Genomic DNA, 25,936 nt, shown 5'->3' with positions numbered 1-25,936 from the left:
CCCCAAGACCAGGAGCACTGGCATCCACAGCTATGATTGACTTATCCCTGGGATCAGATGGTTTCAGAGTCACTGAACACACAATTTCCTTTTTTATAAAATCAAAGGCTTCCTGACACTCCTTTGACCAGTGAAATTGAACCTTAGATTTCATAAGTATCCTCAATACATGCACTTTTTCAGCAAATTTAGGGTACAAATTTTGAATAATATTGCGCCAGGCCCAGAAAGGACTGTAGTTGATCCTTATCCGTGGGAGCTGGTGCATTTTCGATGGCATCGAGGAATTTTGTTTTTGGCCTTACTCCTTCCTCGGATAAAGTGTGACCAAGATATTCTATTTGCCTTAAACCAAATTTGCATTTATCAGCACTGATTGTGAGACCTGAATCTTGTAGTCTTGGCAGAACCTCCACTAAGACATCATTGTGGTGATCCACATCCGTGCCCCAAACCAAAATGTCATCCTGGAATACTACAGCCTTCCCAACTCCTGTCAAAATATTGTTCATCACTCTTTGAAAAACTGAAGAGGCCGATGCTAACCCAAACAGCATCCGAACACACTGAAATATACCCTCGGGTGTAATGAATGATGTTAACTTTTTAGATGAGGGATGTAATAGAATCTGATGGTACGCATTTGACAGGTCAATCGATGACAAATATTTTGCATCTTTAACAGACGATAATAATTCATTGATGTGAGGTAGGGGATGGCGATCTACCCATATACATTTGTTAAGATCCCTCAAATCTATACACATGCGTATCTTTCCATTAGGTTCTCGCGCTAAAATTATAGGGCTAAGCCACTCTGATGACTCAATGGGTTCGATAACTTTAGCGTCACACAATCTCTTGAACTCCTCCTTCAACTGTGGCCTCAAAACAAATGGCACGTTTCTCACCTTGTGTATCTTAGGAGAACTACCCGATTTAACTACTATTCGATGCTCAAACTTCTTTAGACACCCCAATTTATCTGAAAACAAATCCGGAAATCTCCCACACCACTTGTTCTTCTCTACGTCATCTACCAACAATACCTGTTCTGGATGGTTGGGATTTAATACCATACTCAGAGTTCTTTGTTCACTCCACCCCAATAGGCTCTTTCCATGCTCCACCACATACATGGGTACATCTGCACATCTCCCCTTGAAAGCTATTTTACACACCACGTAACCAATCAGAGGTAATTTGTCTCCACAATATCCCACCTGTTTCATATTTGAGGGCAAAATTTCACCGCAATCCAACTCCTTCCACACTTGTTTGCTTACGATAGTATATGGTGAACATTAATCCACCCATACCTCCACCTCTTTACCATTCATCGTAACTTTACACTTTGGAGGAGTGTATTTATCTCCAGTTGCCCCCAACATTCCTCTATTGTCAGCACCTCAACGTTCTCATCAACCTCATCCGACTGTACATCAATGCATGCTTTGATACTGTTCACTGACCGCTTTTGACATTGCCACTGCACTCGCCCAGTTCTGCACACACGTGCGAAGTGTCCTATTTTTTTACACTGGTAACACTTCACAAATGTTGCAGGACATTTACTCCTTTCTGCACTATTACTATTGCTGCCACATCTGTAACATTCAATTTTTTTTCCCCACTTTACAGTTTCACCCTTCTTTTCCTTGGAAATTACATTTATGTCCTTCGAAAAACTATCACTACTGCGTTGCTTGAGATTGAGTTCTGTCAAATACTTTGACTTATTTTCTATTCGTCTAGCTATGTTGATAGTCTTTTGTAACGAGGGATCCTTCAATTCCAACAAGCGTTCTTGAATCTTGAAATTGTTTGTCTTGTTAATGAATTGATCTCTTATCAGTTCTTCCTGTAAGTCTCTAAATTTGCACGACGCAGCTAACGTCCTTAATTCGGAGACATACTGCTCCACAGTTTCACCTGGCGCTTGTATCCTAGAGAAAAATTTGTGTCTTTCTACTACCACACTGACTTTCCTACCATAATTATCATCCAAAGCTTTCATTGCTACACTGTATTCATCTCCACTGAAATTGTCAGAGGGTAATGATGATTCATCATCACCTTCACCATCAACAGTTGAAGAGACATTCCGACTGGGCCTAGGCAGTGTCTTCAATACTCTCCGTCCCTCGACACCCAAACTGTGTTTTAAGATGGCTAATTTTCGCAATGGATCAAGTGTGACCCCTCCAATTGCCTCCAACTAAGTTTCAAAAGCTTCACGCCAATCTTCCCACATCATGCATGGTGGACCTGGGTTTTGTAAGAATTTCATTGGCGCTAAAATGGAAGACATTTCCATTTTCAAACTACTTATTACAAGCTGAAAGAAAGAAAGAAAGAAAAACAATAAATAAATAAATAGATAAATAAAGTGGTCACCGTCGTCTGCGTTGCTCGTTCCCTTCCGATGTTACATCACGAACATCAAAGTTCATGCGCGTGCTACACGCCGATGCAATATGTGGTACACAATATTCCTTTTTATTTTCTTTGTTGCTCACGTCTTTTCCCTCAACGTTATCGTGTCCTTCCTCCGTTTCCTACAATGCTCTCCCGTTGTTATGGTTACCATACGCGCTGACGTCTACAGCGCGTCCGCCTGTCATAGAACAACGTCCTTTCTCTATTTTCAGCAACTTTCTTCCGTGGTTACACTTGGCTGACGCCAACACTTGCGCGTCATCCACCTCTTCACAACTATGCAGCCGCGGTAAGGTCCACGCGCTAAGTGTTCTATTCCTATTTTAAATGAAGCGCGCGGACTTCGTTACAGTATATTGCGCTAAAGTGTTTATTCCCGATTAACAAACATCCAAATTGGCACTAGCGCAAATAAAATCGAAACACGTCCTCACCGCACCTTGCGCTGACCTAGTGTTGCTCAGTTTTCCTCTTTTTTTTTTTTCTTCTTTGCCGTCCGTCTTGACTTCACCTTTTATTGTTTACGCAACAGTCTCATGGGACCTTTGTTCTTTTCCACACTCCAGCCTCTTCGTCGATGCAAACAACTTATTCAACTCCACACCGCCTTTCCCTATGTCTTTTGGCCACATCTTCTTCTGACAGGGGTTGATACTTGGCGCTGACTCTGTGCTTCCATCAGACTATCCCAACCTCGTTGCCATGTTAAGATATCTGGAAGCACTTGAGACGTAGATGAGAAACTCCTTTATTCAAGTAAACACGAACAACCCCTGCCAGATCACAGAGAGGGCAACCAAGCCGTCTGCGGTCTGCAGGTCCTCTTTCAAAGAAACATTCTAAACTGACACTCCAATAGGTTGCTAGGATACAACAACGTGTATTTATACTTGGTGCCACCCTTTGAAGTGTGGACCTTCTCCATGCTACCCACACATCTGGTTCTGGAAAGTTTTTCCCTTCCCTTGCTAAGGTTCCAAGAAGCCTGGGGTAGCAAAAGACCAGCATCAGGTTCCTTTGTATGTGTGCTGGAGGCAGCCCTTTGTAAATACCTCCAGCCATGTTGGCAGGATGGCCCATCCTGCCAATATCTAGTCTCCTTTTGTCTCACAGTCTGGGAGGAATACCCAAAGCCTAGCAGCAGAGGCATTCACAGCCATCGTGACCCAGGACACTGGCAGCAGGCCCCAAATGGTTAGGGGAAGACAATGTGAACTTTCCATGAGTGGCATTTTCAGAATTATGACTTAAAATCCAACATTGCCATTACAGTGGATTTTAAATTACAGTTTGAGTCCAAACAGATTTTTAACTGCTCCTAATCCAAAGTTCAAAATTTAGTACTTAAATGTAATAAGGTAACCCAGTGTTTCCAGTGGGTGAGACAGGCCTTACAGTAGTGAAAAAATGGATTTAGGAGTTTTTCACCTCCAGTTAATGTAAAACTTAACTCACATGTCCTATTTTGTAACTAATATGCACCCTGCCCTATGAGTGTTCTAGGGCCTACCTTTGGGATGACTTATTTGTATTAAGAGGGAGATTTAGACCTGGCAAAAGGTTTATTTTGTAAAGTCGAACTGGCAGTTTAAAACTGCACTATATGCTGCAATGGCAGGCCTGAGACATGTTTTAAAGGGCCACCTTAGTGGGTGACACAATGAGTGCTTCAGGCTCTCTAGTAGTATTTAGTTTGCACACCATGGGTACATATTGACCCCAAAACTAGGGACTTAATAGTAAATAAAGGGTGCCAATCAGGTGTAAGCCAATTTTGGTAGTTTGTATTGACAGAGCTCATGGACTTTAACACTGGTTAGGGAAAGTGTGCAGAATCCTAATGCCAAAAAAGAAAAAATAATAATTAAGAAAACAGGAAGGATGAAGGCAGAAAGTTTGGGGGAAGACCACAACAAGGTTGTCAGGTCTAATATTGTGCATAGGTGGTATAGTAGCTGCAACAGGAAGTTGTGCTAGAATCAAATCAACCAGCATCAAAAGTTAAGATAAGTCTCAGCTTTTGATGATGGCTGCTTCAGCCCTTTTAGGTTACCTCAGTGTAAACTTTAAATGTTGGCTTCCATCCACAACATCTATCCATCCACCCACTCTCCTACAAACCCATTCATCAAATCCAATTATGTACTCACTCATCATCTTATCGTACATCCATTCATGTGTTCATTTACCCATTCTTTAACTCATTTGTTCATTGTTAGGTTAGCAGTCCCCCTGTATGACTGTTGAATGCTTGAGTGCATGCTTCTATGACCTAAACATGTCCTATTCTTCTGTTTGTGAAATCAGTGTTTTTATGTTGCCTCCGCATGACCCTTACTGACATATGAGCTCACTGTGGGTTCTTCCTGTTATGTAAACTGAGATACAAGAGCCATGCTCTGCTGTTGAGCTGTATCCCATCTTTAAGGAAGAGACTGCAGTCCTCCCTAACGGGTATTTTCATAAGTAACCACGGTGACAGTGTAATTTATAATGAAGGAAAATACCCTTTTTGCTTTCTAATTCAAGGGGAGCTGCCTCCTGAGCTCCCTGTCTATCAGATTCTGCTCGAGTCCCTTAGCTGTGGTCTTACACTTCGGTCTGTATGAGTTATGAGTGAGAACTGCTCAGTTTTGGGTGATCTGAGAATCTGCACCTGCATTCTTTCAGTTTTTCTAATATCCAGCTGTGGAGGTTGACACTGTCATGTAGGATAAGACATCAGATTTGTCCCTTTGTAGTTTGCCTGGAGTGCTCCTTCTTCAGTGCTTCCATCTCCAAAGGATTTGGCTTGCTGTATGGTTCCAATAAAAATCTGTACCTGAGCTGGATGAAACCAGCTCAAGAAGGGGCTCCTGCTGCTCATGACATAGACCTCAGCTGAGGTAAATTTCAGCAAACTTAAATGAAAGGCATCTGTTTGAGATATGTTCTTAGGGACACTGATATAGCATAGTGGCCTACTTATGACTTGATTGTGACTCACAAGATCTATGTTCAAGGTGTATTAATTACCAAAGGGGCAAAGACAACTGCACTGAGTGAGGGTGGGTTGCTAAAGGAAGGGCCCAATGAAGGTAAACACAGCATATACACAGAGAGGCTCAGAGGCAGCTACCAAGGTAAAAATGGCCAAACCCTGTCGCCAGAAAAAGGTTCCTCGAGGGAGTAGGAGAGCAACTAGGATTCCAAGTGCTGAAACATACAGCACGCCATACTACACTTTTTGGCTTATGTACAAATTGCTGCAGTGTGTATTTTGTAAAACAAAAAATAATATTCAATTTCCAGACACCAAATGTTTTCTTATGAGGTTTCTGCAAGTGCCTCCCAGTGTTAGCTCTGCCCACTGAAACCTCCCAAGCCCTCTTATCATTATGTTCCTTTAAAAAAAAACAACAAAAAAAAAACATTTATGTTTCCCCTCTGTTCGTATGTACAGCAGTCCATTGATCCCCAACTAGATTTACTCAGCCCTTAAAAGCACCAATAGATACATTGAATGTTGTCATTTGTTGCAGAGAAGCAATGTTCCACATTTATACTATTGGGTTATTACCCGTACAAATATCCAACTTGTAATGTCAACTCCAAAGGAGCAGATGTTCCAGAAAGACAAACTGCACAACATAGTCAATAAGGAGATACCCAATGACACTGATCTAGGGTTCCCACATTGCTGTACGTGCATTCTAGACTCTACACCAAATGGAATGACGCTGCATAATCTTAGCATATAGCGCCTTATGCCAGCCAACTACCTTCTGAGCACTTACAGGTCATCTCTGCAAGAGTGTGTTTATAGGACATGCATGTTTTTTTTTTGCGAAAATATATGTAAACCCTTGATAGTGAAGCACAGGTGACAGCCTTGAGAACAGTACTTGACTGAAGAAGTCAAGCTTTGACTGCAAGCATGGCGTGCTCGTGAATGGATGTCCCTTGTTTTTAACCGCTTCCTAAGCTTCACAAACAGAAGTACGACTACACATTAATTTTGTTCAGTAGTGCATGGTAAGAACTATCATACACTACAGTTAAATACACTCATGTTGTACTCGCCTCTGTCCCCAAAACTTAGATAATCTTGCAAAGTGCACATGCACAAATTCTGGCCAAAGTGAAAAAAGTAATGTACAACAAATATATATATTGGTGGTGAAAGAGCATATGCTTTACAGTTCTGACTTGAGGCCCTGCAATATTTCTGGTATTGTCTTGTAACATTTGTATAGCTCTTGTTACCACTACCCCTATGTGGGACACAAAAATCAAACCAATTCCGGCCACTTTAAAGTTGGTCGCAATGTCTCAGGCAAGCATTGCTGATTCCTGGACACTTTGGGCTAGATGTATCAAGATTTCGGTTAGCGATTTCCAAATTGCGATTTTTAAGAAATCGCAATTTTAGAAATGCAAAAAGCGTTGTATCAAAATTGAAAATTGCAGATAGCAATTTCTTAAAATTCGCAAGCGCAATTTGCGAGATGCAAATACCGAATCGCAAAAGAATTTGCGATTCGGTAATTGAAATTCGCAAATAGCTAAAACAGCAAACCGGAACAGCCTGATGACATCACAACCAGGAAGTGAGTCAGCCCATGCTGTTTCCAGGAGCCACACCCAAAGGAGCAGTGAGAGAGAGACAGCCCAGCACCATGGAGTCAGCATTGTGATGAAGCCAGGATCAAACTGCAACATGGCCAATGCTGGCAATGGGAAGGAGAAGGGAGACAGGAAGAGGAAGCTGAAATTCAGTGACAAAGAATTGGAGGTGCTCACTGAGGAGGTTGTTGTGAACCATGACAGACTCTTTGGCAAGAGCTCACTCCAAGTACCGAAGAGTGAGAAGTGGAAACTCTGGTCTGACATGCAGACAAAAATATGCACAGTGGGTGTTGCGCAGCGCTCTGTGGAGGAGAAGGCCAGCAGGCTTAGGGAGGCAAGGAGCACCGGAGGCGGGCCATCCACCCACACACCCTCAGCCCCTATGGAAGACCTGGTGGAGTCCACATTGCTGCCAGAAGCTGTCAGTAGTGTAACTGACATCGACACCCCAGGGGCACCCAGCACCAGCAAAGGTAAGGCCGGTGATTGTGTATCCCCACATCTGCATGTACACTTGCCCCTTAGGAAATAGAACCTAGCTTGATGCACAATGAAAAGTAGTCCATGTCACATCTTACATACAACACAACAGTGCCTTGTGGGAGTGGTAGTACATAACCCTAAGGTGAATACACAACATAAATAGCAAGATAGTGGGCAGCCACATTGAGAAACCCCACAAATGACTCAGGGTGACACAATTTATTTGTACATATAAAGCAACACTGTGGAAATCTGTGACAAAAGCAAGAACTGACATGCTGCACATTATCCTTGCAGATGACTCGGTCCCTGCTGCTGCAGGATCAGAAAAAGTGGGGGAAGCAGAAACACAGCCACAGTCCGACTCAAATACAAGTGAGTCCTACAGTATTGTTCCGACTAGACGCAGGGCAAGGGTGTTACCACTGCCAGAGTACAACCTGGACTCAGATGAGATGCCAGAACATGAACCCACACCACCACCAGAGCCGAGTCCCACAGGAAGACAGCAGTCCATGCACCAGGGCCAGCACCAGTCAACTCCCCTCAGGAGGCGTCACAATGCAGGCAGACAGGGCACAGAAGAAGGAGTGGGCCCATCAATCTTTGGCGGCCTGGAAGCTTCTGAAGGTGCAGCGCCTGCAATGCAAACATTTGAAGTCACTGCACAGACAGTTTGTGTCTCACAATAACAATATGGGGTTACAAAACAAGCACTTGGAGACTCTGATTGAGGGACATCAAAGAGTTGCTGAGAACACCAAGGAGATGACACAGGCCATTGGGGAACTATGCACAGAGATACGGCAGGAGCGTGTCAGCCAGCGCAGGCGCCATCACCAATATTTGGCAATGATTGACAGCTTCTGTAGATCAGTCAATCGGCTTGCAAGTTTAACAGCCGTGATATCACGGCGTGCCGTTCCCACACAGGTAGAGATGGCACATTGCAGTAGGGACATTGCACAGGGACTGGTGCAAATTACCAACGTAGTGGATGCCATTCAACCAGCACGCAGTGCCACAACCAGCGAACTGGGTGTTGGTGAAAGTGAGGAGTCCTCTAGCCTCAGCAGTCTGACAGTCCCTGTGATTGATCCGAGGCGTCGCAGTGTTAGACACAGTACTGCAGGTGAACCTGCTACAAGAGGTGCCAGCGAGGGCACTGAGCACTCAAGTGGAGTGCGTGGACGGAAGAAGTGATGTTGAGAGCTACAGGGGACCACATCAACATGTGTAATAAAGTAATGCTATGATGCTAATAGTGCGACACTGTTAATAGATCATGTCTGCCCATTGTGAATAGCTATGTCCTACTGACAAAATGTTTACCTGAAGTCAAGGTAATAAAGATGCTAACTACTGAAAAACATATTATTGAAGTGGATTTGTCATTACTTACATCAAAAATGGTTGCACGTGATGTCAGCACGTCTTTGCCTGCCTTCTGCTGCCTTCTGCTGCACTGGTCCTGTCGGCTGGTAGAAGGGGTGGTAAGGGATCACCATCCTTATCTGAGTCTGGGTCCGTGAGTTCCACTGGTATGCCCCTGGTGGTTGCTATGTTGTGCAGGATAGCACATGTGGCCACAATTTTGCATGTCGTCTCAGGGTTGTACTGTAGTTCACCTCCACTCCTATGGATGCACCTAAAACGGCTCTTCAGCAGCCCAAAAGTGCGCTCCACTACATTGCGGGTAGCCCTGTGTGCAGCATTGTACCTCCTCTCTGCTGGGGTGGCAGGGCTTAGGTAGGGCGTTAGCATATAGGTGCGCACTGCATAGGCACTGTCTCCTGAATGCACAGAGAATACAATGAGTACATTTGCTGTCTGACGTTATGCTTCAATCAATGCATTATTGTGAACTATCAAATTACCTAGTAGATATCCTTCCCCAAACTCCCCAGCTAGCAGTCTTGTGTGTATCCCACTGTGGCGAAAGATGTAGGAGTCATGTGTGCTCCCTGGGTATCTGGCCACGAGATTGGTAATGATGTAGGAGGCATTGCATATCACCTGTATGTCCATGGAATGATGGTTTTTACGGTTGCGATACACACTCTCGGTGGCCGATGGTGGACAGATTGCTACATGTATCCCATCAATGGCACCTAGCACATGTGGGAACTGTGCTATCTGGTAAAAATTAACTTTGGTTTGTTGTATTGCCTGTGGGGTGTTGGGGAATCTGATGTACAGTTGTATTCTGCTCAGCTTGGCATTGAGAAATGCATTGAAAAATCTAGAGAGGGCACTCTGTGATACCCCTCCAGCTGCTGCTATAACCCCTTGATAGCTCCCTGAGGCTAGTAGGTGCAGGGAGCATAATACCTGCACATGGGTGGGTATGCTGTTGGTCCTGTGTGTTGAGTGCTGCACCATGGGTTGTAGCTCAGCTATCAGGTCAAGTATCATGGCGGAGCTTAACCTGTACTTATCAAAAATGTTCCCTCAGTCTGGTCAAAAAGGGTTATGCGCACTCTGAAAATGCGCTCCTGTCTCCTCCTTTCTCTCCTCAAACCTGCCAAGATCCTCATTCTCCTCGCCATGACGTAGAGTGCAGCCATTGTGGAAGAGGGGCTGAGGCATTCTGGGCCTCTTTATATAGGTTGCACCTGGTTACCACCTGGTTTCAGTTTGTGGTAATTTGCATGTGCAAACAGCCATTCTGCGAATAATCGCAAATTGCGATTTTTTGCTACATCGCATTTCAAATCCATTTTTGCGTGTCTCAATTTGCATCTCGCAAACAGCGGCATGATTTTGGAAATCGCTGTCTGCGAATCGCTAATCTGTATTGCAATTAGCGCTTCGCTAACAGCGATTCGGTAAATCATGTTGCTACTTGCGATACGCTGCTTGCGACACGCAAATTCGTCTCTCATGCGCAAAAATTCGCACTTTTTGCGATTTCTACTGCGAATGCGTTTCATACATCGTGAAATGCATTTTTGCATTTGCAAACGGACATTCGCACCATTTGCAAATGCAGAAACGCTTGATACATCTAGCCCTATGTCCGTTACCGCTGACGTTCAGCATTGCAGAGAAGTCCACTACTACCTGCCGTTATTGACATTTGAAGAGGAAATACATTGTGCCTGCCTAGTAGTAACTTTACACACCCTAACTTTGACCAAATATGTCTTGGCAACATGAGTGTTACTTGGTGCATTTCTGGGAGCTTTGCAGCCCAAATCTGTATTTTAAGACAGTAGCATTTTGCTCAGTAGTAGTATTGTGTCATAGAATTTGTGTGTTGCTTACTGCCGCTATTTGCGGCACTAAAGTGCTTACTCACACAGATAGTAAGCTAAACCATGTATAGTGTTTGTTGAGAAGGGTATTGTTTTTGTTTTGAGCAAATATGGGAAATGTCTTCATGTCGTGTGTGATGACTACAGAGATTAAGTTATTGTTTTATGGGATGCAGGGCCTGGCAGTGTAATGGGTGAGGGTACGTGAGAGGTAGACAAGCAAATTATATTTCTAATAAGGACTAAATCATATAGGCAAATACACAGAACTAGCCTAAATTATTGGGCATCAAGATGCTCAGTAGGCTAGATACATTGTAAACCACATTGGGACTAGGAACATTATGAACCATGCATTTAGTTTAGTAAAGCTCAGATTTAGAGGTTTGTGCGGCTCCACTAAATGAAAATAATGTGTGTTGCTTTAACCCATTGTGCTGCATTCTACATAATATTGCATTAATATGTTCTTAGACCTGTCAGAAGGTACGCTAACACTGATATAAAGGAAAATAGCACCAGGTGGGAGGCACTTACACGGATGAGGATGTAGGAAAAGCACAGAAGAGGGTATTGTCAGTATTTTACGTTGGAAAGATTACATTGGAGGGCACATGCATGATCAGAAATGTAGGCTGTAAGTGGGGGGGTGGGCAAAAATAATGAATTTCTCTAGAGCAACCACACTTACTCACACATACATACGTTTAATGTTTTTCTCTATTTATAAAGTACCATCCAGTTCATGTAATTCTCAAGATGATCCAGAGCTTGCTTCCTTCTCAGTATCCTTTCAAAAGAACAGTTACCTAATTTAGAAAAACTATAGATGAACCACTGCAAGGTGTTATTTATGCTGTAACTGCCCATGTGATATCTCTCACATTATGGGGTGAGTCAGAGTCTCAGGTTATGATTGCCGTTGCAGAGTCTTGTCCTAAAAAGAGTGGTAACAAAACTCACCATTATTGACCACGAAGTCAGGAAAAAGAGTCTTATCGGAAGACTGTTCTATATATGCACAACTGCTCTTTATGTGAAAAGCATTCATGGGCAGGAATGTTAATGCTCAGGCAGTGGGTCTGCTTCCCTCGTTGTAAAGTATACTCTGGCCCCTCCCAGAACAGCACAGGGCCTTAAATGGTGCCACAGTAGAGGAGTGCTCAGTAGATTGTTTCTCTCATCCTAGAGCTGCTGCTGCACATTTTACTTTTGTACTGGAAAAGACTCATGGTAATGGGAGGCACACAAATTCACTCAAGATGCCAAAAATGCAATCTTGCACTTGTAAAGTGGCCATGGGGAGGAATGTGTGGCGCCATCCAAAGATGTTTGGTTTTATTTTTTTATTTTAAGATCTCCCTGTCTTCTCTATGGGTCAGGAAGGCCTCTACCCACACTCCTCGCATTGTCCAAGAGCATGTGAAGGAGGTAAAAAATATTACAAATGGGATGAGCTACCCTGTGCTGTTTGTGCACCTTTCCCTAACAGGCATGCTAAATGGGGGAGGAGGTGTTGTCTCAGAGACCCCAACTTTGATCTCAGCAGAGATGCTTAGTAATCTCCAAGCACATTTGCTTTGCAAAATGACAAGGGTGGTGACTAAATCTGTAAGTAACCGTGTAAGAATAGTGTGGCATAGGAGGCATTGGGACAAGCCTATGTAGAATGGCAGAAATAACATGGTGGTAGGGGAATATTTGACAGTCATGGGTGGTAACAGGTTAGGTTAAGGGGTAAATATATAGGTTCACTATTTCTCCTCGGTTTGTTGCCTCTACTTTTATTTTAAGTTTTATGTTCTAATTTGTAGTACAGGCCTGCAAACAACTGTGGGAGGCCTACACTGAAAATGAAAAGTATTGCATTGTTGGAAACAATGAGGAGATTGTTTACTTCAACCCAGCACTCTGCAACATTACCTAATAACTTTGTGGCTCCTGGCAGAGACTCAGTGACATACAACGATCATTCTGATGGATACATGTACCTGCAGATTTCTGACCTTTTGAATATCCCGGGTGCCATTCTGGATCCAGAAACATTTCTCTGGGGGCCAGAGCCAGGCGCTGTGGAAGATGGCTGCTCTCTGATAGAGCTCCGGGATGGTAGAGACGAGGATGCGGGCCTTTTAATGAAGCGGGCCTTTTAATGCTTCCTCGTCTTCCTCAACAATTGTTTTTAATCGCCTGCTGCTTCATAATGGGTGAGGACACCATGCACACATGATCTTCTCTTTACCGACATGCAAGCTTATTTGACACACAACGTGTGTTTTCTGAGAGCTTCAGAAAATGGCAGCCGGTATACGCAATGGAAGCGTCTCTCTGTTCTCAATGGCAGCATGTTTTTCTTTCATCACTTCAACAGTGGAATACAGACGGCTACAATAGCAACATTAATGTTGTTACATTTCCTGCAGCTTCAAAGTGCACCTGTAAAATTGCCCTCTGCATGTGTTTTTTTTTTTCTTTTGAACTGCCTAAGTTGGTGACTCAGTTGGAGGAGTAACTTTGACTGCTGCACTCCTTAAATATAGGACATTGCTTGAGCTGCTCATATATGTGCTAATTTTGCAGTATTTGAGGATTGGATTGCAATTCGGAGGAGAGATAAAGAGTGGACGATAGTGGATTGAGTGATTGTTAAGATTCCTGGCAAGGAAAGAGTGGCTTAAAGACTGGGACACTTGACTTTTTTTAGGATACCAAAATATTTAAGTACACTTTCCTCTTAATTTCATCTTCAACTATAGATGGGACAATATTTTTTCAGATTGTCTCTCGTTATAAATTGCATAATTATTCAGACTTGATATTTGAAGGAGACAAGGAAAGAAAAATCCCATGTCAGATCCTGCATGTGTTAGATAAATATCATACAGTGCAGCCTTGAAGTCTCAACCCGTCTTTGACAATTCAAAGTGTACAGTGGCAGATTCTCTAGAACTACCCTCCTCAGCTATGGATACCATATTGAAAGAACTGTTGGATATTAAATCTTCTAAATAACGCAGTTTCTGACAATGCTATGGAAGTTCAAGGTGTAATAATTGAAGTTAATAAATTCCAGTCTCGTTTGCAGACAATAAACAGTTGTATTACTGAGATTGAAACTCGTCTTGATAAGGCTCCTGATACAAGTCACGACATATGGTGTCTACAACAAAAAATTATTGATTTGGAGGATCATAGTAGGAGGAATAACTTATAAGTATTCCTGAACAATTAGAAAGCCGTTATGTTAAGTTTCCTGACCACTTTAATTCCTACCTTGTTGAACATCACCTTAGTGCTCATCGTGTTCGCTCTTGCACCTGAGTAAGTTTGTCACAACCTCGTCATATCTTAGCCTGTCGCTTACATCAGCACACTCGTCAAATCATTATGGATGCAAGGAAGCATGGTCCATATACGTAAAAGAAGTCACAAGTTGTCATTACTGCTGACTTTTCAGCACCCACCAATCTTAAAAGGAAACAATTTCTTGCACTCCATCCTAGGCTGAAGAAGAGAGACATCAAATATGGTCTTCTGGAACTTGCGACCATGATTGTGACTTTTCATGGGGAAAACTAAAGAGTACTTTGGTCCTCATGACTTGGAATCCTTTTTGGACGACTTGCACGAAAAGGGCTTAGGGATGGATCATAAATCTTCTTCTCTGCCGCCAACACGGGGTTCTTCGACCACTTCTCTTTCAGATGCTAATGATAGTGGAAGACAGTTCAACGAACCTGGTCTCATGGAGTGTAAATTAAAAGCATGCAAGAAATATCAACCTAGGGAACAATCTAAATCACCCTTGAAATCTTGTTTATGATTGATAACTGTTTTTTTTAAATCTCATTGACACCCTTTTTACCTTTCGTGAAAATGTGTGATTTGCTAAATATCTTGGGGGTTGAAGGGACAATTTGTTGAGGTATCTTTTGTCTCTCCTTCCCCGTTTTTCTTTCTTGTATCGTATTTTTAATCATTCCTTTATAACTTTTTGTATACCTCTTTTGCTTTTATTCTTGTGAGATGTTTGGGTATTCTATTTAAGATTTTTTGCTTGTAATTGGCGCCGCTGTACATCGTTGTCTTATCGCTTTGTGTTGGACAACTTACATTGTATTGTCATGATTTATAATCATTTCTTACTTACTTCTCTCATTGATCTTTACTTTTTCAATTGCTCGGTCTTTCTTCTCCTTTTTTCTATTCCGTATTTTTTTTTTATTTTTTCTAATACACTTTAATCTTCTACCCACTTATATTAGAGAGAAGGGTGAATAGATGAAGGAGGGGACTAATGTTCATATCCTTTTTATACTGTTTTTTCATTTTTACCTCAACTTGAGTTTCTAATGTCTTCATATTTAGCTTTTTCTTTATAATACTTTTATTCTTTTTTTTTCCTAATTTCACCTACTCCCTTCCTACTTTCCTCTTTTCTTTATCTTACAACATTTACTTTTCTTGTTTTTTTTCTTATTTTCTTTTTTTGTTTCTTGGTGCGTTGGGCTTTTTCTTTCCAGTAGTTTCTTCTTTTCTTTCTCCTTTGACTTTTTATTCATTTCTTTTAATTTCTTACTTGTTTTTTTCTTCATTTTCCTCTTTTCATTTTCCTCTGTAATTAAATCTCTGGAGATTTTTTCATTGAATGTTAATGGTTTAGCACATTTTGTCAAGAGAAAGAAAATACTTAATTTTCTGGGACAGCATAAGCCTGATATTGCACTGTTGCAGGAAACTAATCTTACTGCACTAGAAAGTGAAAAATTGAAAAGAGATTGGATTGGTTATGTTATCCATGGCAGTGTTACTTCCAACAAACCGTCTAGTGATACTTACCCTACCCGTAAATGTGGTGTTGCCATTCTTTTTAATAACAGTTTACCACATAAAATTATTCAGACATGGGTGGACACCGATCGCAGATATATCTTTGCCAAAATTCATATACAAAATTATTTTTTTATTCTTGGTTCTATTTATGCACCCACTGAATCCAAAAAATTTATCTCTAAGGTTAGTAGATTGTTGTCTTCTTTAGGTCCTACTCAATTAGTAATGGGGTGAGACTGGAATGTGACCATTGATCCTTTCATAGAAAGATCAGGTAAACCAGACATTCATCATATTAGTGATAGACGTATTTTAAAAGATCTCATGAAAGACTTTGCGTTACAAGAGCCGTGGAGATTATTACATCTAGACGAAAGGGAATACACCTTTACATCACATTTAATTCACTCATGAAAAGATTACTTTTTGACCTCTCCTTCACTTTTACAAATAGTATCAGAAACTTGAATTAATCCTTGTAGCCTTTCTGATCTAATACCCCAAAACTCCTTTGGAGATTTAATATCTCTTCATATAAAATGCCTCAAGAGAAACAGAATCTATCCACCATGTTGAACAATTTCTTGAAGAAAACGAGAATTCGGTAACGGCAGCTAGATATGTTATGGGGTGCTGGCAAAGCTGTATTTAGAGGTATGATTATAAAAGATTCAGCTCTTCTAAAAAAAAATAATTAAACATTGATAGGATAGCCCTGGAAAAGGAAGTCTTGATCCTTACTGAACGTCATAGTCGAACACAGTGTCCAGAGGTATTAAAGAAGTTACTGTAATCTCTATACCTTTCATGCTGAAAAATGCCTGTCTTATTCACCAACATCATTATGAAAGAAGGGAGAAAACCGGATGACTTTTAACGTATCAGTTACGTCAGCTAGAGTGCTCCAGAACTATTCCTGCCATTAGAAATTCCCATGATAATTTACTTACACTCCTTTCTTAAATAATGTCACAGTTTCAAAATATTATGAGACACTCTACTCACTAAATTATTTAGAAACTAAAGAGGAAAATGCTTTCTTTGCAAATATAACTGTCACAAAATTATCTTGAGAGCAAAGAGACAACTTGGAAGGAGAAATTACAACAGATGAAATTATGAAAGTTATTGATTGTTCCGCCACCAGTAAAGCCCTAGGGGAAGATGGTTTTCCTATTGAATTTTGTAAAAATTACCAAGACTTACACACTACCCCTGTTGCATTTAATGAAGCTCTAAAATTAGGGCATCTTCCCACTGATTTTCACCATGCCGATATTACTGTTATTCCAAATCTGGGAAAAGATCCACTTGAATGTTCCAGTTGCAGACCCATTTCGTTAATAAACTCTGATGTTAAAATCTTGGCTAAAGTCGTAGCCAATCAACTTACTTCATTTATTAAGTCACTTATTCATCCATCTCAAGTTGGTTTTTTCCCATCCCGTTCTTCAAATCATCTTCATACAATTCTACATGTATTGTGGCATCAGCTTAGTAAAATAAAAAAGTAAGAAAGTGTTTGTTATCCTTGGATGCAGAAAAAGCTTGTAATAGAGTGAAATGGGGATATTTGTTCAGAATAATGAAAAGAATGGGATTTGGGAAAGATTTTATTACTCTAACCAGAGAAATGTATCATTTTCCAACAGCAGCAATTAAGTGTAATGGATTTACCTCTTCTTATTTTAAGGTTCATCATGGCACAAGACCAGGATGCCCCTTTTCTCCCTTGGTATTTCTCCTTGCTTTGGAAACAATAGCTTTATCAATGAACGTTAACACCACTATAGATTCTCTGGGCAATTTACAGTTTATGTGGAAAACTTCTCACCTTAAATATCTTGGGATTTTACTTAATCCAGGATTAAAGAATATGATGATGGACAACTTGAACCCTATCACTGAAAAACAAAAACGGGATTTGTAACGTTGTTCCCAGTTAAATTTGTTATTATAGGTAGAGTTCAGTTTATTAAAATACAGTTCCTAGATTCAACGATGTATTTAGTATGTTGTCATTACCTGCAACAACCATTTTTTCATCCTCCCCATGGGACCCCTTCCCCTTTGTGAATGGTAGCGAAAATATTTTTTCAGAGCAGGCAGTGGTCCCATGGACCACTGCCTGCTCTGGAAAAATTTTTAAAAAACTTTTCATTTTCATTTTTGAAATGCATCCCGTTTTCCTTTAAGGAAAACGGGCTGCATTTAAAAAAAAAAAAACTGCTTTATTTAAAATCAGTCACAGATATGGTGGTCTGCTGACCCCAGCAGGCCACCATCCCTGTGAGGGCGGCCATTCCCAATGGGGTCGCAAAATACGATCTACCTCATGAATGTTTATGAGGTAGGTAATTTGCAACCCCATTGGGAATCGCAAACAGTGTCATTGACACTGTTGTACATCAGGTTTTGTGACTCGCAAATTGCGAGTCGCTAAGACTCACAATTTGAGTGTCGTAAAACCTAATATCCATACTTGTGACCCATAATTCTGCTAGTCTAAGTCCTAATTCTGACTGTTGGAGATGTCATGAATCAGATTGTGACATTGTTTATATTTTATGGGAATGTTCCAAAGTTCATCCGTTCTGGTTACAAATTTAAAACTATTTAACAAAGTCTTCATCTGTTTTTGTTTCTGTTACACCCCGCTTATCTTTATTGCATGATATCACTAATCCGGGAAATATCTCTACTCATGTATATAGATGGTTGTTCAGATCACTTGTCTGGGTAAAATTCACATTTTACGTTACTGAAAGTTCAATAATACACCAGCGATTCAATCTTGGCTGAAAGATATGTTCGAAGTAGCGCACTTTGAGAAGATGATATAAAAACTGAATGTTACTTTATATCAATTTGATGCCATTATTTTTATTTTTTTAAAGTATAAAATGTATTTTCTACACATATCTTATTATACAAATCTTCTGGAATTCAAATTGAATATTTTGATGGTTATTTGTTTCTATTAATAATATAAACAAATTCAGAGACTGATTATAAATCTCTTCTGATTGTTATGTTATATTTTTGCGAACATTATTTTTCTATATTTCTTTTACCTGTTTATTTCTTATTTGTCGTTATTTTCTAATTCTGAAAGGATTATTGTAATTTCTGATCTGTACACTTTTGATTTATGTAGCTTGTGTGATATTTTCATATATTACATTATTTTTGTTTGCTTTTAAAAAAAATAACAAAAAATTTAAACAAAAAAAAACAAATTTCTCCAACACCTCTATTACGCATGTAGGGTGTGGCACTGAATGACTTTTATGATAATTGCACTTTGCTTTTACTTGCAAATGGGGTTTTGCAATAGGTACCTTTTGTAGGTCACTGTGTTTTAACCTTCCAGCCCTGCTGCAAAAGGTCAATAAACATGATGTAATTGTAGAGTTTATATAGCGCCTAATGCTAGAGATGGCATGTTTTGGTATGTTTCTAATTTTGGCAGATAAGAAAATAGAGACACAGAGAGGTACATTAATAGGTCCAATACTCCACCTAATGGCCAAGCTGGGAATATGGTAACAGCATTACAATTAAACCGCTTCTCCTTCATGAGTTCAGTCCAGACTTGACTAATCGAGAAAGACTTATTACCAATAAAGAGGGCGGTATCATCAAGGGGAACCAATGTACATCACAGCATATCTGATGTGGAACGCACCAAATTTCTATGCTTTATTGCTGGTTCAATAGGCATAAAAAATCAACTTGCTTTACTGAAACTAAAAAGTATGCCTTGAGGACAGTTGTGCTTTTGTTAAGTTGCTGCTCCACATCCAACGTGAGTCAACCTGACAAGCTTCATTGCTGACTTCAATAGCATCTGCCTCCTATAGAATGACACCCCCCTCGCTGGATTTCAGTTTCCTGTTAGCACACTACTGGGTAGTACATAGAAGTGACTCAAAGGTCCATGTTTCCTACCCACTCCTTTTTTTTAGAGTTATAATTTGGTTCTCTGTCGAACAAGCTCTTTAACATTGATAGAGATGATCTTCTCACTTGTACTGCTCTCATAATTTCTGTGCTCCCTGTCTTACTCATTCTACCCATGCTGTTGCAAATTTCCCCATCTACTTTCCTTTACACATGATATTACTGCTCATGTCTATCTCTTTTCCATACCGTAGGTTGGCCCTGCCAAGGGGACCTTCCTTAGCACTGATTATTATCTTTTTGTATTTGATATTATTATTTGCCACACATAAGGAGGAATGTGCTTAGAGTAACCCAGAGGATTAAATGCAGAAGAAAGATATTGGCTCAATCCCTCAAGCATGCCTGTTTTGGGCTGGTGTTATGTGCTCTATTTAATAGCTTAGGTTTAAGAACTTTCTAAACTAAAATTGATAAGTTTTTGTCCAGAATGCCAACTAAGCATCATTCCTGAGCTTTCAAGAGCTACTAGCATATAGCAACCCACTTTGTATTTGTTCACCATAGAATCCAGAACTTTTAGAAGCTATTGGCATACAACTCCTACTTTGGATTTCTCATGCTAGGATCCAATTCCTGATTGGTTCTGCGGGACCTAGCTTTATAAACAAGTTAATACTCAACAAAGGGTTCTGTAGTTAGACTGCTTGTTTCTCCAAGACCCCATATATGCCAAACTCAGCACCTTATACTTTTGGGCATTGTTTTGCCTTCGTTCCAGCATGTTATGTTGCTGATATGGACCTTGCAAGTGTGATACACATAATAGAATAATGCAGCTCAGTGGTGATTACCGGTAGTGTAATGTTAAAACCAGCTGTAAATGTTGATCAGTGGACTGTCCATCTTTAATGTTTTCTCCTTGAAGGACATTGTATGATTAATTCTCACCCCACAGACTTTACTGCTGGTAGCACCCTAACCTTCACCTTATGGTAATTAGTATATGGATAGACATCAAGATTAAATGCTCAGTTTTACCCCCAGGAAAAGTTTCAAAGCATTTAACAGGTAGCAAAATGTCTGACTCTTGTGATACACCACTGTCAGAACCTATATTTTAAGATATAAAGGGTCGGATTTAGAGTTTGGCAGAGGGGGTTACTCCATCGCAAATGTGGCAGCTATCCTGACCACCGGATTACAATCCCATTATAGCCTATGGAGATCGTAATACAGCGGTGGGATATACATCATGTTTATGACAGAGTAACCTGCCCGCCAAACTCTAAATCAGGCCCTTTATTTGAACCTTGTGTCATCCGTTCATCTTGAAGAAGACTTTGAAGTGGGGAAAACTTCTAGGCCAAAACCACATCTGGTTCTGAAAAGTTCCTTCCTTTCCCTGCCAATGCTCTAAAACGTTGTCGTGTAGGGTGACAAAAGACTTGTGTTGGGTTTCTTTGTGTGTGGTGGAGGCAGTCCCTATTAAATTCCAAGTGGGGCAAGGATCATCTCCAACCCCCACTAATCCACATCTAAGCCCATTTGTCTCACTGTCTGGGAGGAATAGACAAAGCTTAACAGCAGGGCCATGTGACCCAAAATACAGGCTAAAGGGTTAGGACAAGAAAATGGCCACTTTCTAAATGTGCCATTTTTGGAATTGTGACACGAAATCTGACCTTACCATTAAAGAGGGTTTTAAATTACAATTCTTAAGAGACCAAACTTGACATTACCACCTACTCCCGATAATTAGTTATCACTTATTAAATATAATAAAGTAATCCAATGTTGTCCTATGGGAGAGGAGAACTTGCGGTAAGGAAAACAAATTTAAGAGTTTTTCAGAACATTTAAAACTTAAGACTACATGCCCAACTTTTTAAATACACAGAACCTTATCCAATGAGCTGTTTAGAGCCTACCCTGGAGATTACTTAAATGTATTAAAAAGGAAGGTTTAGGCCTGACAAAATGTTAATTTTGCCAGGTCCAAATTACCTTTTAAAACTGCGCACACAAGCAGCAATGGCAGGCCTGAGACGCATTTATAGGGCTACTTAACTGGGTGACACAATAAGTGCTGCAGGCCCACTAGTAGCATTTAATTTACTGGCCCTGGGTACATGTAGTACTACCTGAATATGGACTTACAAGTAAATCAAATGTGCCAATATAGTGTAAGCCAATTTCACTATATTTAAAGAAGAGAGCACAAGCACTTTAGCATTAGTTAGTAGTGGTAAGGTGCATAGAGTCCTAAAAGCTAACAAAAACAGGTTCAGAGAACAGGAGAAAAAAACGTTTGGGGATGACCCTGCAGAGAGGGCAAAGTCCAACACTCTGACAAAGATTGTGGTTGTTGCATAAGTAGAGTTTCCACCTCCCTCAACCAATAACCCAATTTATTGTCTTCAGAATACCCATGAGGCACTGATAATATACCATATCAAAAACAAGTTACGGGTCCAATAAAATAACAACTTCTGTCCAATTCATGAATTCATAAGAGTCTATGACATAAACCATCGCTGTTTGAGCACTGTGAAATGTACAGAAATCTGTCTATCTCTTTTCCCACAGTTCCTCTACCTCCATAAATGCATGAAGTTGATTGAGGACCTTCACTTTTAAAACATTGTTAATCTGAGTGATTGTAAAATTTGGCCCAAAGTTAGGTGGGTTTGTACTCTGGAAAGGTGGGATTTTTGAAGAACTGTGAGATGTTCATGCTTTTTCAATTATGTAGTTACAACACAGTCTGAACAGAGTGTTCATAAAAGGCTGTCATAGTCCAGTCAATATTTGATGTTCTTTGTTTCCTTGTGAAAGTTGGACACTTGTCCAGGGATGATGAGTTTGTCTTATATTAAGTAAGGCTCTTGTATACTTCTTGTACAATGACTTTCTTGAAGGAATTCCCATTTAGAGGGGACTTCATGTTCCTCTTTTACAGAGAGATCTCGCATATGGGTTAAAATAATTTTACCTTCATCAGTCAAAGACGTTGGTGTTCACTTTGCAGGAAGGTCTGAAGGAATTCAGAATTTTTAAGCCTCTGCACATTCTGCACAAAGAGCAGCAGATTTTAAAAATAGAAGAAACCTTGTTTGTAAGAAAAATAATTTTTTTTAATACTGCAAGGTTTGTCTGCAACAGACTATCAAAACGACTGGAGAAAGTTACTCCTTTCTGGATCTCAAGCCATCGCCTCCCTCCAAATGGACACTTTTTATTGCCAAACACATTTGTAACAAAGAATTTATGCTTCAGCGACCCAAAGTTGTGGAACGGATTTAGGATTCTGATGAGAGTAAAATCTTTGACGATGTCAGCTCTTGAAGCCCACTGTGTAGACCCCACAAACTTGTATCAGCTTCTCCAGGTACTTTTATCTGCGTAGCACTTTTTTACATGACCAAATCTTCTTTTTGGAGTGCTCTGGCAAGTCCTGGCTGAGTTGCAGAGACTTTGTCGACCTTCAGGGACAAGCAGGCTGGCCTCTTCACATCAGAGCTACCTCCATCTGTACTTGAGTTCTGCATGAAACTGAAGACCTAGCTCTTCAACTAGACTTGTCCCAGACACAGCACACAGTAGCACCTGATTATCAGCACTAGGGTATACCCTCGCCCCCACCACCACCAGGGTGAGTCATGCATTCTACAGATACCCATAACATAATACAAAGAGGTCTTACTTGGGGGATATTTGCTTCAGATATGACGCTTAAAGCTCATGGCAATGTTATCCACAGGTGTCAACCCAGTCTTCAGGCAAATTAGATGCACTTGCTCCTCTGCCTCTTTAGTGATCTTGATTCCTCTCAAAAGGCATAGAAGATGACTTAGAAATGTTTTTAAACATTTGACCACCCTCCAATAGATGTCCAAGGATTTTATTACAAAGTCAATATAACACTTCCTCATAGACTTTTATCGAGGTTTATCCTAGGATCTCCACAAGCCTTTATGTAGCTTTAAAATTATATATATATATATATATATATATATATATATATATATATATATAACTTTTGTTGAGTAGACATTTAGGGGGTTATTCCAACTTTGGAGGAGTGTTAATCCGTCCCAAAAGTGACGGTAAAGTGACAGATATACCACCAGCCGTACTACGAGTTCCATAGGATATAATGGACTCGTAATACGGCTGGTGGTAAATCCGTCACTTTTCCGTCACTTTTGGGACGGATTAACACCTCCTCCAAAGTTGGAATAACCCCCTTAGTTCTTCAACTTAGGTCTGTATTGTAGTTCTGTTTATTGATCCTTGTATTCCCCATAACCTAGTAGAGGTAAGCTTTGAGTCTAGCATGTGCTACTACTGTTGAGCTAGGGGCCCTTTGACCTGCCTCTGTATGTAGAGTACTTGATTTGGGCATGTTAGTGGCTTTGCAAATGTGCATTAAGCTTACAGCCACTCACACACCCTCCCCCCACAAGCCAATTTCACATAGGGTGGATCCTCGCTCCAAGTTCTTCGTGTTACTTTTGACCTTTTCCCACTATAGTGTTATTGTTATACTAGACAATTTTATATTTGGCATTTATATTTAATTTTATATATTTTTTCTTTACTAGGTGGCATAACGTGGAAGATTCATTATATGACTCCAAATTTCTATCCAGAAGGCAGTGGAGGCTGTTATGCAACAAGCTTGTGCTCTTGCTCTGGACATCATGTGACCCTTCATGATCCCCCATTGCTATTTGACCTTTCCAGAGATCCGTCGGAGGAAAACCCATTATTGCCTGATGCTGTACATCTAAGTGTTATAGACTTAGCAGTGAGTCAACATAGGAGCACACTAATCCCTGTCCAACAGCAGCTATATGGTTTCAAGAATGTCTGGAAACCTTGGCTACAGCCATGCTGTGGAGTATTTCCTATGTGTTGGTGCAACAAAGAGAATCATAATTCAGACAACTAAATGAGCATTTGTAAATCTTATTTTTTTCCAACTAAAATTGCACACTCCATAATCTGTCATGAACAGACAGTATTCGTTGTGTTTACTCAGGCGCATTATAATGTTTGTGATTGTTTTCTGTTTTTTTCCCCTCTTTGCCCCTACCCAATCTGGCTGCATTTTTACAAACTATGAAATATGTGCCTGTTACTCTTCTTAACATAAATGCTTCATTTCATTTCTCTGAATTATACACCTTCCCCATTATTCATCTTGCTATTTCAGAGGGCAAAACAACTATTTAAAATGCTTGGAACATTTACTGGACGTTTATCAGTCTATTGAAATTATGTCAGCTTTGTCTCTTGAACATTCATTTTTTTCGACATATCCATTCATAAAAAGATCCACTCAAACTCATTACTTTAATTGAGTTGTTTGTGTGTATTACCAGTCACGTGTAGGCTTTGTGATTGATTCAAGCCCAGTGGGAGTTTACGTCTCTGTGGTGAAATTACATCGTCCTTTCTTTATACTGTAGTAACTGACTAGCGTTGAATGTGTCAGATAAAAAGGATTAAGCAGTGAAGTTGATGTTGAAAGCAACAATTAGTGTGATTTAATCTACTTTGACACATTATCCTGAGGATGGTCTCATGGACGATTTGAGCCTTGGGAGACCGAAACGTCGACCTTATACTCTTCATGGCGCAATTCTTCGCATGAGCTGCTGGAGTCCCTTAGGAGTGATTTCTGATTGTTTGAAAGACTTTATATAGGACTCAAACCTTTTGTGGTTGGAGAGTCAGGAGGGTTGGTGCTCTCCTTCTGACCCTTGGATGTAAAGGGATTGTTTATTAAAGGGGTCACCAGTGCATTTGTATAAAAACATAAATAAATCTCTTTGTTGCTTTGCTATATTGATGGATATACTATTAGTGAATATATATAAAAAATCTTCATTTTACCAGAAACAAATTGCACACTGTTTGCAGATTTATTAATTTTTGGAATTTGATCTATGGTTAATTACAACATTAATAGTATTTAATATCTCTGAAATATTGGTATGCAAATAATTCCTCCATGAACATTGTGTGCTTTACAGTTTAAATTACCCAGTTCTGTAGGAAATATTTTTTTAAAATGGCATTTTCAAAATTGTAAAATCCGACTTCACCATTAAATAGGTTTTTAAATTACAATGGGCCTGATTCTGACCCGTGGAGGCCGGGGGTAGCACCGCCAACAGGCTGGCGGTGCTATATGGGCAACCGCCGCGGTCAGATACGGGAAACCGGCGGTGTACCGGCGGTTTCCCGCTGCCCAAGGGAATCCTCCATGGCGGCGCTGCAAGCAGCACCGCCATGGGGATTCCGACCCCCTTACCGCCAGTCTGGTTCTGGAGGTTTTGACCGCCAGAACCTGGCTGGCGGTAACGGGTGTCGTGGGGCCCCTGGGGGCCCCTGCAGTGCCC

The 25,936-nt window shown here is 40.6% G+C and overlaps 1 protein-coding gene across 6 annotated transcripts in view; it reads left to right on the top strand.

Annotated features, from left to right (window-relative positions):
* LOC138250332 (arylsulfatase D-like) overlaps nucleotides 1–25,383 on the top strand; it is a 664,413-nt gene extending 639,030 nt beyond the window's left edge. For all 6 annotated transcript variants that reach the window (XM_069205101.1, XM_069205102.1, XM_069205100.1 and 3 more), the window contains one exon: nucleotides 24,131–25,383. In XM_069205101.1, the coding sequence (XP_069061202.1) occupies nucleotides 24,131–24,480 (350 nt within the window). In that variant the 3' untranslated portion in view covers nucleotides 24,481–25,383. The remainder of the gene's footprint in view (nucleotides 1–24,130) is intronic.
* Nucleotides 25,384–25,936: the final 553 nt, after the last annotated feature.

This window comes from Pleurodeles waltl, chromosome 8, assembly GCF_031143425.1.
Source record: "Pleurodeles waltl isolate 20211129_DDA chromosome 8, aPleWal1.hap1.20221129, whole genome shotgun sequence".
NCBI lineage: Eukaryota > Metazoa > Chordata > Amphibia > Caudata > Salamandridae > Pleurodeles > Pleurodeles waltl.
The sequence above is the reverse complement of the archived record's forward strand: the minus strand, read 5'-3'. Positions and strand labels throughout refer to the sequence as shown.